Source organism: Cyprinodon tularosa, unplaced genomic scaffold (genome assembly GCF_016077235.1).
Source record: "Cyprinodon tularosa strain WSP-4 unplaced genomic scaffold, ASM1607723v1 ctg307, whole genome shotgun sequence".
Lineage (NCBI taxonomy): Eukaryota > Metazoa > Chordata > Actinopteri > Cyprinodontiformes > Cyprinodontidae > Cyprinodon > Cyprinodon tularosa.
Window position 1 is genome coordinate 541,294 of NW_024039016.1, and position 14,893 is coordinate 556,186.

General features: G+C 38.5%; 1 protein-coding gene across 2 annotated transcripts in view; it reads left to right on the forward strand.

Annotated features, from left to right (window-relative positions):
- The first annotated feature begins 317 nt into the window (after positions 1-317).
- Positions 318-14,893, forward strand: part of LOC119787970 (rho GTPase-activating protein 26-like) — a 126,705-nt gene continuing 112,129 nt past the window's right edge. For both annotated transcript variants that reach the window (XM_038292072.1, XM_038292073.1), the window contains exon 1: positions 318-471. In XM_038292072.1, the coding sequence (XP_038148000.1) occupies positions 318-471 (154 nt within the window). The remainder of the gene's footprint in view (positions 472-14,893) is intronic.

Sequence of the window (14,893 nt, forward strand, 5' to 3'; positions counted from 1 at the left end):
ATAATCACCAATTTTACCTTTTATTGTGGATATCTTTGCACCGGACCAAGCTTCTATATCTGCGACGCGTTTTTTATTATTACCATTATTTTATTTAATGGGGAAATAAGTATAGATCTGCTCCTGTGTAAAATTCCGATCATAGAGGGTTTATGTGAGGAGAGTTTTCTGGGATTGTGTTCATATAATTGTATTTACTATCACTGCGGAGGCAGTAGAAGTAGTAGTATTAGCTCCCACCTCCTCATCTACATCCTACTCCTCTTTTTTCTTTTCTTTTTGTTTTTGTTTGACCGGTTTTCTTGGTTTAGAAGAAGATGGGACTGCCCGCCCTGGAGTTCAGTGACTGCTACCTGGACAGCCCTCAGTTCAGGGACAGGCTCCGGTCCCATGAACTGGAGCTGGACAAAACCAACAAGTTCATCAAGGAGCTGATTAAAGACGGCAAGGCGCTGATCCAGGCTCTGAAATGTGAGTAAAGCTGGACAGCTGTGGATGGAACTGAAAAAGCAAACAGATGAAAACAGATGACAGCTCTGCTGCTCACAAACTGCTGTGCTTCTGTTTGCTGTCACACCTACAGTAGTTCAAGTGTGTACTAAGTCTTAAATACATGTTATTATTTCAGTCTGCAGCAGATTATAACCAGGATCCCATTAGATTCTTGAATAGAATAGAATAGAAACACCACAGTAAAACCACATATTCCCCCACAATGGGGAAATTGTGGTGTTACAGCAACAAAAGGTATGGAAGAGGATTAGGGCCACTGAGAAAAAATAAAATGTTAACTGATTTTTAAATATTATTTCAGTTTAATATGGGAAAGTAGAATTCTCAGAATTCGGATTTTAATCTCAGAATTCCGAGATTAAAGAATTCTCAGAAGATTAAAGTCCAAATTCTGACTTTTTTCCCCTCAGAATTCTTACTTTAATCCCAGAATTCTGAGAAAAAAAAGTCAGGATTCTTACTTTAATTGATTTAAAAAGTCAGAATTCTGAGAAAAAAATCAGAATTCTAAGATTAAAGTCAGAATTCTGACTTTGACTCTATTCTATAACACTAGTTATCTATATATCATATTCATAGGACAAATCTATTAGTAAAATTCTGTTTATTATGGTATTCATCTCTATATTTATTCAGTAGAAACCCATGTCCTGTACTTATGGAACCATTATTTATCCTGCACTTGCTGCTATTGCACTTCTGGTTAGACCTAAACTGCATTTCATTGCCTTGTACCTGTACCTGTGTAATGACAATAAAGTTGAATCTAATCTAATCTAATCTTTAATCTGACTTTAGTTTAATCTGAAAAAAGTTGGAATTCTGACTACTTTTTTCACAATTCTGACTTTATTCTCATAATTCTGACGTTTTTTTCTCAGAATTATGACTTTAATCTCAGAATTCTGAGAAAAAAAGTCAGAATTCTGACTTTTTTTCTAATAATTCTGACTTTAATCACATAATTTTGGATCTTAATGTAGATGGGCACTATGAAGGAAGAGATGTGGGAGCTTCAGCTTCACTGACAAAGATGTGAGTTGTTTGAGAGGGCCAGTGACACATTGGTGGAAAATGATGGAATTAGGGGACTTTGTATGTGCCCGAGGGGTCCCCGGTGATGCTATTTCATTAATGGAGGAAAAGAAGGTGATTAAAACAAGAGAACTTAAAACATGGGTAAGACATGGCTACGGCTTGATGCTAACATGTTTGTTAGCTGTCAGAATTCAGTCAGAATTCTGAGATTAAAGTTAGAATTCTGAGAAAAAAGTCAGAATTCTGAGATTAAAGTCAGAATTCTGACTTTTTTCTCACATTATACTGAAATGAAATTTTAAAATCCGTTAACTTTTTTTATTTTTTCAGTGGCCCTAATCCTCTTCCGTACAAATGTGTGATCAGCGTTGAACTACTGTGATGACAGTGATGATGTTTTAGTTGTGAAGGGTCAATTAAAAAGGTTATTTCAAAGATAATTTTTCAGTAAAACTTACAAACTATCTCTTTAAGGGTGACGACCTGAGCTTCCACCCCTAACTGCTAATGGTTTTAGAAACTGGTATCATTAACAAACAACCTAATTTTCTTTCTATGGTAAAGGGAAGAAGAGTGTTATGGCTGTCTTTAAGCCAGCTGACCAGTAGTGTGCAGCTGCATGTAAAAGGATGAGCTCTACATTTAAAGTCTTAACTAGTTTTTAACCACTTTTGTAAGAAAAAATGGTTTTTGTCTTCCATCACACACACACAACTTTATTTTAGCTTTCATTTAGTAGTTGCTAAGAAGACTTGTTGTTGTTTTTTTCTCATCCCTCTTCAGCATTACATTCAGCTGTTGTTATAAAAATGCTGCGGGAATCTTCCAGCTCTTTGACTTCCTCACCAGAGGTAGTGTTGAATTAGTCAGTGTCTGCCTGTGTGTGTTACTGATAAAGGACATAACAAGAACAGTTCAGATCAGGCTGATTTAGCTGTACAGTGCATGGTGTCCTCTCAAACTGTCAGCACATTTGTCCCTATCGGCTTGTGTTATTATGGGACATTGAGTGTTAGCTTTCATTCTAACTGATGAGTGCTGGCATCTATGTCTGTGCGCTGATGCCTGCACTGTCCCTGTTATGCTGATAACGGCTGATTTCTGAACTACGTCTGAATATCAGTTACAAGGAACTCTGAAGCTTGTTTTTCATGCTTATGATCTGCCCGTTTGGAATTTGCTGTTATGAATTTAACAGTTCATAAGGTGACAGTGTTGTTGAAGAAGTGAAGCTAAAACAAAGATTTCACACTGGCAGGGTATTTGATTTAATACAAATGTCCCATATTTGAATTTTGAGTCTGAAAGTCGGACTGCTGTTCTCACACATTGCAAGATGGTGGAATTACATGACAGGAACATTACCTCAAAGAATCCGATTAATTTTTGTTTTTCTCTTTATGCACCGTCACCATTGTTTTAATGTCTAAATATGACAACAATCTGGTCATTTTCTACTTTTTATCCTTTACTTTTAATAACATGTTTTGATTTTGGGCCTTTATTGTTTCCCTTTGATAAAACACAATATTCTTTTCATTTTTTATTTTCAGCTATAAATAATATCATATCAATTGATCTGAAATTTAATTATAACACAAATAAGGCTGGCTCTGTTCTCCTAATGCCAGAAGGTAAAAAGCTATCCAGCAGCTGAGCTGCTCCTTTAGTGAAAGACTTATACACCCTGTTTGTAAAAAGGAGTGCTAGCACAGGTCATTCATCCCTGCTGCCATTAGACTTTACAATGCAACATTATAACTCCAATAATTTGTGCAATATCTAATGTGCAATTACTATTTAATACCCTGTGCAATTACCTGTTTTATATTTTATATCAGATAACCAGTGCAATAACTATATATATAAATACCAATTTATATAAATACCCATTTATTAATAATAATAAAATAATTAAACTTTATTGATCTGTGGGCGTGAGCGCCCGGAGAGCAGTGTGGGGTTAAGGGTCTTGCTCCATAATACCCTGTGCAATAGGGTTAGGTGTAGTATATTGTATACTGTATAATAATCCTGTTAAATAGGAGATTTAATTTGTTCTATATCCATCCATCCATCCATCCATCCATCCATCCATCCATCCATCCATCCATCCATCCATCCATCCATCCATCCATCCATCCATCCATCCATCCATCCATCCATCCATCCATCCATCCGTCTATCTATCCTTTTGGCACCTTCCTTTTCTTCTTGACTATGGAGTCGATATAAAAAGTAAATTTCTCCACTGTGAGATCAATCAATCAATCAATCAATCAATCAATCAATCAATCAATCAATCAATCAATCAATCAATCAATCAATCAATCAATCAATCAATCAATCAATCAATCAAGTGTTTTAATATAGACCTAGCACTTAGATAATTAATAATCTCATACATTGTCCAACTTGGAAAAAATAAGAAAAGTCACTGAATGCAATAAAATCCAATATATCTTAGTAAAGATGTTGAGAGGTTCCGGTGCCTTTCTGCATGGAGTTTGCATGTTGTCCCTGTGCATGCCAGGATCCTCCACCGGTGTTCTGACTTCCTCTGACCTACAAAAACATATATATGAGGTCAGTTGGCCATTTTAGGTCTGAGTTTGCGTTTGTATGGTTTTCTGTGTGCACGGCTTTTGCCAAGCAATTCACTGAATAAGCAGACAAAGAGAATTAAAGGGTGGATTAGCTAACTACTTTTAGAAAAGAAGCATCCTCATTCAAAAATTGACATCAACAGTTATCAGCCTATTTCCGCTATTTCCATTTGGTTGTTTTCAAAAGAAGAGATACAGCACTTTATAGGAGTTTTCCTTGTATTGAGTTTAGTTAACCTCAAATTGTCTATTTAAAATGGAAAATAAACTCATGACCAAAAAGACTTGTGAATAACTGAAAGAGATACCAATTCAGTAAGTTCTAATAACCCATGTTAAGCGTTTTATGAATCAATCTTCAATGTCTACCTTTCTTCCTTTGCAACTTGAACTTTTAACCCCAGACGATTATCAGCCACAGGCGTGGCATTCCTTCCTAAAGCTATCTTTACCCACAGAGCTCTGCTCATTTTAGTTAGCAGCTATTAGAAACAATGATTGTTTTGTGCAAAAAAACTTGACTTCTAAAAGGATAGTTGGATTTACTGAAGTCTGTGTGTTTGCTGCAGGAGGTGGCAGCAGGTCTTTTATGTCTTACTTTATTCTTTTTATTTAACACCTTCTCCTCTGCCACTGTGCAGCTGTGTCAGAAATAATCCAATAAATAAAAGTGAATAAGTGCTTCTTGTAAATGTGTCTCTAAGAGCTTTCACTTGTGTTTTCACTCTGCGCTAAACACTGAAAAAGTGAAACCTGCATTCGCATTGTGCCACATAGATTAGGGCAAAAGCTTCCTCTTTATTTGTTTCTGTCTGTAGATGGACTTTTATAGGTTTTACCGTTGGACTAAACAATGCATTTCGCCATGATAGATTACTCTTCTACCTTTCTTTGTCAGGGTGCAAAAAAACATCAACAAAAAAACATAACAGTACCAGTCTCCAGACTCTCCTAATGATTAATTCATTTTCTGTTTTTACATTCCCCATTGTGACCTCCTTGGCCAATCCAGTGGGAGGGATCAAAGCCACCTTTTGTCCCCCCTAAAGGGCGGATTATACCTCTCCAACCGCACACATCAAATTTCGCTTGCGTCTGGTCGCGAACCAGTTTTGCTGGTATGCTTCTGCAACGTGGGTCTGGAGTTTCTGGGGATGAACAGCAGTTTCCCGCCACAGCGCTAGGGGGAGCCTATTCGAGAACTTAAGAGAATTTCTTCGGCGGCGCCGGCGGGAGTGTTTATTTTCCAAAACAACATGTCTGAGGCATCGTACAAGTGGTTGTACTTCCGAACCTCCTCTATCAAGCTTTCGTATCGCGGTTATCCATTGTTGTAATTATTCCTCGATTTTTAAAAATGGCGCGCCCCGGCACCGAATCAAAAAGAACGACCAGAAAGACAGCCGGAAAGGCATACCAAGGACCAATCACAGCTGCTTTTTGTCAGCGCACTTCCGCTTGAGGTCTGCGCGGGTTTGCGACCGTCCGACGTGTGGTCAGGATTTTTTGGAGGTGTGCGCGACGACGGTTGCAGAACCTCTGCGCTTTGGGGCGTGGTCACGTACAGAGAGAGATTTGACGGTTGCAGAGGCTATGCGTCAAAAGCATAAATTGGCCTTAATTCTTTGTTAGACCTACAGTATAATAATATCAGTGCTCCTTCCGTAAAAGTTCAAAAAATATCCACTGGACTTGGTTTCCAAGATTGAAGACGTTTCGCCACCTCTCTAGGAAGCTTTCTCAATTCAAATTGGTGAAACGTCTTCAATCTTGGAAACCAAGTCCAGTGGATATTTTTTGAACTCACGGAATGACTATGACCTGGATGACTGAGAATCTTCATCAGCAATCTCAGTGCTCCCCACCACTAGTTAGAAGTGAAGTGGCGTCTTGGATGAGAGGCGAAACGTCTTGAAGAAAACTTGATGTCCATTTACTGCGTGACAGTGGCGTTGGATGTAGGAGTTTGCCCTGAAATCGAAGGGTTGATGGTTCAAGCCCTGACTCCAACATTCATTGTCGTTGTATCCTTGGGCAAGACACTTCACCTGCATTGTCTACTGATGGTGGTCAGAGGGCCCGGTGGCACCTGTGTACGGCAGCCCCGCTTCTGTCAGTGAGCCCCAGGGCAGCTGTGGCTACAATTTAGCTTGCCACCATCAGTGTGTGTGTGAATGGGTGAATGAATGTAGTGTAAAGCGCTTTGGTCAAGTCTCCTAACTTGAATAAAGGCGCTATATAAGTACATGCCATTTGCCTAGAATTAACTTTTTCAATCTTGACCATGACCTGGATGACTGAAAATCTTCACACATATTTTCAGTTTTTCTAATAGTAAAGAAGCAAAAGAGACAATATCCCATAGACCCCATGCAGGATGCTAACTAGCCATCATGTAGTCTCATCATCTAGTATTACTCACTGTAACTGGGACAGGGACTGACCGTGCTGACAGCAAGGCCAAGTTCACACTGAATGCTTTGATGGCAATGCCTTGTTAAGGTTGTGTTTCCAAAGATGGGTGCAGAAGGCAGCCAAGTATGGTAATAAACATCAGCAACATTAAGATCCTCTTTTTTATTTTTTTTCTTTCACTTCTTCTGAGTGCAGTTTTGACATCCCTCTTCTGATAGATGTGATTTGTTTTTTTAAATACAGCATGGTTTCACACATACATCAACTCTGCTGCAAATGTGTATCATTGTCATCATCGTCAACCTGTTTGTGGGTGTTGAAATGGTTCTCAATGCAGTAATACAGACTATTATGTCTACACACGTGTGGCTGTGAGCGGTAAAACTTAAAGCTACAAAGTTCCTCTTAAATAAATTATTTTTAAACATGCAAAACTGTAGATGGAAGCACTTCACGTTTAAACCATTTTAGAAGTATGTACTGCTTTTGTATGCGTGCTTGTTGGTAGATTTTGATTGAAAGGCAGGGAGAGCTTGTTATTAGGAAGGTTGTAAACATGTTTGGTTGGCAGCTCCACCTCTAACACGACACGACTTAATAAGCCAAATAAACCCTAATTACCAGCCTGACATTCTGGTGCTATGCAGGAAACAAGACACTGTGTCAGATGATTTATGAGACAAACTCATGAAGAAGCCATGTTATTACTCTGGGAAAAAAACTTATCCAAGTCCTTTTCTCTTTGTTTTGTTTTTTAAGAGTTCCCATTTTTTATCCCTGGTACTGAGGGATCTTCAAACTGGTTCTTCTCACTTACCGGATAACTTCTGGTATAAATTAGTGGATTTGATGACAAGTGTAGAACACATATAGAAATAAACAATCTAAATGTTCATACCAAAAATTGGTAGAAAACAAAAGGGCATTGCATGAATTCAGCTGCTACTCTGATCGCTGGAGAGGACATTCCTCCACAGCGTCACTACAGCTGCTGTAAAGTGTAACTATCTGGCAAAACTGTGTCCAATTAAACGATGTTTCGAGTTATGCAATAGGTTTAGTTTAGTAAAAAGGTTTCAGATGCACAGTTAAGACAGATTTAAGCTTTATTTAGCTGGGGTTATGTTAAACATTATGTCAAATATCCTTAACAAGGAGGTTTACACTAAGGTTGCTTTTATTATTGCTTCCATGTCAAGCTTTGCACTATAAAGCAATTGTGAAATAAAGGTCAATAAAGTACAGCGGCTGTTAAATGGCAGGTTTTGAGGATATAAACATATGCAATTCAGTTAAAACCCAATAAAAAGTGCAGTAAACTGGCTGCATAATTATGAAGATCGTATAACTAATAGTTTGCTGCAGCTTTTTTTTTACTTTTAGCATTCATGCTATGATTCAGGAATCCCACATCCTAACTTTTCCACCTCTTTGTTGCAAAAGATCAATTAATCAATCTTTATTGTCAACTACAATTTGCATTGTAATCAAGATTTCAGTTTCAGTGCAAACTGTTGATCACATAGCTGGACAGGAGAATGATTGACTGAGTTCATGCGTGCCAAAGAACACTGCCGGTAGGCGCATTTGTTCGACTGCCAAGGACCCCACTGTGAGGCGGTTTCCTTAGGACGCTGCCAATATAACACAATATGGTCATAACACAGTTGCTCAGGGGACCCCACAGATTTTCTGTCAGATTTGGATTTTTTTGGTTTTGGCTTGCCTTTTCCAAAGCATTCAACTCTCAAGAAGCTGCTATTTTGTTAAAAAGTATACCCATAAAAGGGAAATCTAGCTTCATCTGCAGCTTCCCTGCAGTAATCTTATGGTTTAGCTTGAAACTGACTGATGCTTATTATTTTTTGACATCATAAATGTTCAGAAAGTTTTAGTTTCAAACTTAAATAATTTCGGTTTTACCAGACTACACCAAACTTTACCACTAAGTTTTGGTGATTTTTACCCCCCAAAATCCAGTTTTCTTTGGAAGAAAAGGATGCTGCCTTATGACCCTATTCCTTAGTGGAGCCATTAAGAGGAAGCATCAGTTTTTATTGTCAGATTAAGAAACCAACCAACTCCACTCTCATTTGAAGGTTGGGATCCTGAGCTTCTAGATAAACACATGTCCAACCAATGTTTGTCAAGGGCGAGTCTCTTTATGCAGGTGGTTCGTCCCTTTCCCAGCTGGTGTTCAAATTCTCCAGACAGGTGAAAAAGTTGGTGCATTCTTTGATAAGAATAAAAAAAAAAGTCTTTGTTCACAGAATATCTGCTATGCAGTCTGAGAACATACATATGTTCTTACCTGCAGGAAGCCGATTACATGATGATGCCAAATGGAAGATTAACATGTTTCTAGAAAACAAAATTCCATCATCATGTTTCAGGGACAAAAACATTTAGCTCAAAAGTTATTTTACTTCCTTTTTTTGTGTTGATTGTTTTTTCTGTTTGACCCTCATGATGTATTCTCAAGATTTCAGTATTATTTAATAAATATATCTTCAGTTCCCCTTTAGTTGCTGAAGCATAGAAGCAATATTTGTAACTTTGTTGGACGTATTTAATAAGAAAACATCTATTTATTATTAAAGCGGCTTTGGTTTATTTGTCTTTGTTTGAAAATGTTTTTGAAAATAAGGAAAATCTACACAGTTTTACGCTTGTTGGCAGATACTATGACTCTTTTGCTATTCATACCCTGGTCTAATTCTTCAAACCCTTTCTTGCTAACTTATTTTCCAGTAGAATTAGGTATTACCAGTTTAGCTGACCTGTCTTGGCTAATAGAAGACAAAAGCTTGAAGTGATTGACTTTCTCAACAACAAATCTAATGGGATAAATCTATTTATTTTATTGAATTTAGTCAGGTTATAAGGGGATTTTAAAAGCTTAACATTTTGAGGCAGCAGTTCTCTCTTGGCACTTTCATTTAAACAACACCATACAGTTGCAATGGATTGTTTAGGGGTTGGTATTGCTCCAGTGCTGCAGTGAACAAGGAAAAAACAGTGACACAAGAAAAGCCGATTGATCCGCAGTGTAATCAAATCATCCACTGCCTTCTGCTAATCAGTATAACGGCTTACAAAGCAAACACTTTGTATGGCAACCTTCCATGTGCTCGTGCTAATTCTCCTGCTCAAAGTTTTTAACACCTTGTTCTTGTGAATACACTGAGGCTACATCTACATGAAGTCCAATGAGGTATGAAAGCTTTAGTGTAAATATGAAACCACCTAGAGCTGAAAAAGCTGGATTAGGCTTTGTAATACTTATGGGTGGAGATCGTCATCTTCCATACAGGCAAAGATGGTAGAAGAAAGAACGGAGAAGTAGGATGTAAACGCCCCCTAACCACTAACACTAAACTCAAGTCAAGTCTCACTCACAGCTGTGGAAGGCGTCTTGATTAAAGGTGTGGGGGGGTATAAACGAGAATGGCACAGCTTTTTCCCTCCAGCGGAAAACGGAAGCAGTCGTTGCTAAGGCAACACAGCGACGTCCCATGTGCGTGGCTGTAGCTCTGAGGTGCATGATGACATGAAATTTAACACCTGGCTCAAAATAAATGCATACAGTCAGACAAAACTATTTAAAGGAGGGGCTTTCATTTTGGAATTAATTTGTTTTTTTTTTTCTTATACCTAACTTGGGATTTTTCGTCAGTAACTTTCTGTTGGAACTTACATTTAAATGTACGCTTTTCCTTCACCATCAAGCTGCTGTTACACCTGCTGCCAAATTCCAGGCCATTTCTCAATTCACGAAAATGTCCGGTCTTGGCAAGAACACAGCAAAGTCTGGACTTGGTGAGAACGCGAGCACGCAGCATAGATATGGGTCAATTGGAACAGAAGGGTACTTGTGACGTAGCCCTGGCTGCCGTTAGCTTTAGAGCTCCGCTGGTTCCCGCGGTCCTCTCAACTTCGTAAATCTTTTTTTAAATTACGCATTAAATCGATAAATGGACCATATAGTGATGCTTTAAAGTATTATATTCTCGCCTCAAATGATCTTAAAACGTACTTTTATTGAACAACAATAGAAAAGAGAACTTTTAACTTTCAATTGAGTGCTCCATTGCATTGAAAGCTGCTGCTGCCGCAGTGCATGCTGGGACAGCTGTCAATCTCAAGAACGGACAAGTCTGCTCTGATGCATACTCGATAAAGAGGGCGGGGTGAAAACAACATCCTGGGATTTGGTGCGTTCTCGGCAATTGGAACAATGCTCGGGCTGACGCTGATGATGTATCACTAGCAGACGAGAATGCACAAGAACGCATATTGAGAAACGGCCACAGTGAGCCCGCACTTAATGCAGACTCACTATTTAAGAGCTGGATGGTCCACTCGCCTTAGCCACTATGTGGTTTGGGATGGCACTTAATTTGGCCGACCCTCCGCGGGAACATGCAAACTGAGGGTTAGTACTCAGGATTAGTGCTAAGGGGCCGGTTGGGGATTGCGTCAATAAATGCAGAAGAGAGAAGAAAAGGTTTGCAAGTGTAAAATCCATTAAAAATGTAATAGTTTCTAAACAAATACTTTGTAAAACATAATCACACGAGGCACATCGGTGTTAAGGGTGGTAGAGGATGCGTAGTGTTAAGCTGGTTATGTCTATAGGGGTAACCAGGGGGAGGCTTCAAACCTACAGTATCCACTCTTGGTGCTGGTTTCAAATGTAGTCATTTTCACATCCATGTCATCATGATGTTTTCCACTTGTCATATACACTCAAACACAGTTTTGACTGGATGAGGCACAAAGTCTTACTTTATATCGTCTTTGGCTTCCATTCAAATGTGCTGCTCTTAGCCACATCCTCTTTTCCTGTTCACACATTCATACGGCATGCGAGCCGCTCCAGGGTACGAGTAAACCATGTCGAGACTGTGAGTTGTAATCGTGTCACAGGATGTTTCTCTGGTCTTTTTCAGGGTCAGGGATGGGCTCACACCACCTTGATCTGCCATTAAAACTGGACTAGCTATGTCAGAATACAGCTTAATGTAAGGGCTTCAATAAAAGACTCTCCTTACACAGAGTTTGATGCTCTAAACACGTGTTGTCCAGGTATGTACTCTGTGCTTTGATACTAGTTTAAAAAAAATCTCCCTAACCATTAGTACCATCTTAATAATGCTCTTGCTTTGAAGCAATCTCTTGAACTTCAAATGGATCCTTTAAGTGCTTGAAAAAAAAAAATCTCACAAACAAGCTTCTGGCTAACAAAGGGTGTGTAGATAGCCTAGAGAATGAGAGGTGGAAATTCCCAGCAACACACCGCTGTGCTTCATGTCTCTTCTCTCCTTTTTTTTTTCTGAAACTCTCTGTCTTTATATCTCTGTAGCCACCCACACTGCTGCTGGTGAGTCGTAGGAAGGCCAGCGGCAGTCATTCAGTTGCTTAGCTGTCACCAGGACTGATAAATGAGGGCCGTACAAACAGAAGTACACAAAACACCATAACTAATTCTCTTGCAGAGCTGGGGTGCATTTCTTTATAACATGTCAGGAGCAATAGAAGAGTTTGTGCTGCAGGGTTAAAGGAGGAAAAGTGCCTCTAGGGGGGAAAAGAAGAGGAGAGCTTGTTGTTGTCATTCTTCGGGGCTGAGCTTTAAAGGTTGTGGATCAAATTGGAGTGGTGAAAAGAGTGGGGGCATAAAACTGAGCTGCGGTGTTTCTAAATCTAAAAATGTGACAATGTGGCACAACAGAGAATGGTGTCCATCTTTCTGCTTTTTTTTTGTACATATTCATCGTTTTGTCTGCAGTTTTGCCCCAGATGTGCAGAGATCTGGGTAAACAGAGTGTGCTTTTCATTCATTCTTTTGTTGTTTTGTGAGATATATGCAGTGCTTTCCAGTGGGGGTTGGGGGTCTTCTTCTGGTTGTTGCGTAGGATATAAGGAAGGGAAATTAGGGCATGACTTGGATCAGCTCTTTTGCTTTTGTTCTCATTTTTTTTGTTGCAGACAGCCTAAAACATGCAGAGAGACACACCCTGCATTGGAAACTTTTATTTCTTTGTGCACGCTGCTAATATAGGGTCTGGCAAAAGTATTATTTCTCAATTTAAAATAAAATAAATTTGCGAATCTATATATATAAAAGCCCTGTTTACCTAAAAACACAGCGACTATTATTAAACAGAGGGGGACACATATTCTGTTCCTGTCTGTTCCAAAAGAGTAAAATGGTTTACCTGAGCAAATAAAATGAAAACAAACCGTAAACATTGGTTCTACACCATGTCTAAAGTAGAAGTTAGAAGGTGGGAAGTAAAATGAGAAAAACGGCAAAAACATGTATTGCTGAGAAAAGAGGGGTTCATTATATTGCAAAATGTGCAAATAATCTCTGTGGACACATTTGCATATCAGAGGGGGGCCATCAAACCCACATCTTATTTATATAGTTGCTCTGTTTGGCTCAGCACAGGCTTTTGTTATTGTGTGTTGGCCAATAAACCGGCTGAATGTCCAAACACATGGCTACTTATGCAGATGGGCTGCAACCAAAATGTGAGTGGCTGTTGTATCTGGATCGAGCCAGTGCATTTTTTTTTGTGACCCAAATCTTCAAGTATTATTGTACTGTTGTACAACAGTCAAGATAAAAACAGCTTAAAGATCTTTAGTCATGACATCGGATCTTGCAAGTATTAAAGCCAATTTTTTATATTTTCAATCAACATAAAAAAACAAAAATCTGCTTTGGTTGTTTAGTTAAAATTAGCCTTGGTTAATGAGCAGTTAAGGATAAAATGATTTGAAATGGATTTAAATAAAAAACAGAGTAACAAACAATCACTTCCTTCATCTTGTCCATTTGTAGCAGTAGGTTCTGTACATCAAAGATAAGAAAGCGATGAAGAAAAGCAGAAAAACATCTCAATGGGTCAATAAGCTAAACATGACAACAATGTACAGATTAAAAATAAAAAGATGTATTTCTTTTTTTTATTTTATTATAATTTTACAAATATAGTAAAAGATTTAAAAAAAAACTCCATTGCAGCCAGTTGACCTGGGATGAACTTATAGTTGCGGTTTGAACACAGCAGAGGTGAGCGTTACCTGAAAGGTTACAACAGAGTCATGGTCGCTGTAGTCTGTTCTCCACAAGTAAGGACTAATGGCAAAGAGGAGAGGTGAATTCATTTGTTGATAAAACATCATGTATGGAAGGAGAGTAAAATAATTTTTTGTTTTTCCAACATGCAAAATGCAGAGTTTCTGCACTACATGTCATTCAAAACACATGGTTCTCAGTAGGACAGGTGGCGGTGGTACCATAATGCTGTGGGAATACTCCTTCACATGGGACACTAAAGTAAGTCAGAGATGACGAGGACGATAAACTGTAGGTAAATTGAGGATAATAATAGAGTAGAGCTTTGGGATTTAAAAAAAAAATCTAAATGACATTAATATACTCTACCAACAAAAAAAGATTGATGTTTGATTCCAGGGTCTCATTGTTTTCCTTTGTCGCTGTGTGAAAGTTCTTGCTGCCAGCTCACAGGCATAAATCTGTGTGCTAGCTGCAACTCTCTTCCCTTCTTTGTGGTGGCGGACCCACTTTAAGCATACTATCACCACTTTAAAGGCTGGAAGGAGAAATAGTGTTTTACTCTGGTTATATGTAATGTGACCAAATATCTATTGCCTCTGTGATTTGAAAAACTTTGTATGCAACCAGAGTGAGCCACTGGTTTATACATTTAAAATGTCATGAGACTATACCCCGTTAGGTTGCTTAAAGAGCTCTCCACTGTTGGTTAAAGTGATCATTTTTCTACCATTCCACCCTTTTAGCTTTAAAGATATAAGTAGTTTCCAAGTAAGTCTACTCTATCAACATGTAATAAATGTTGAAAGGTACTTTGATACTGGACTCCCCCTTTGGAGATGTGCATCAGGTCAATGAATGCACCAAACAGTCCTGACGAACCTACTTCTTCTGATAAAGTGTTTTAAAACAAACATAAAACACTAATGACACTTTGATATGGACTATCTAACTCCAGCTGGACTCACACTGATAAATATTTTAGCAGTGAGGCAGATGAGTTGCACTTTCCAGCAATTGTAGTAACTAAACCCTTTATGGCGTAAGGCGTGTTTTCTCTTGGGAGAAATGCTTTTCATTTCTTATGGGTCATCTCTAATAAAATCCCCAGTTTTGATAGAATAGGAAGTTTTATTAGGTTATGAAATATATATTTTTTCAACATTGTTGATCATTTAAGGAAATGAAAAAGGAACTTTAAAAGAGACCGGTTTGGTGTTCTCAAAGATCTAAT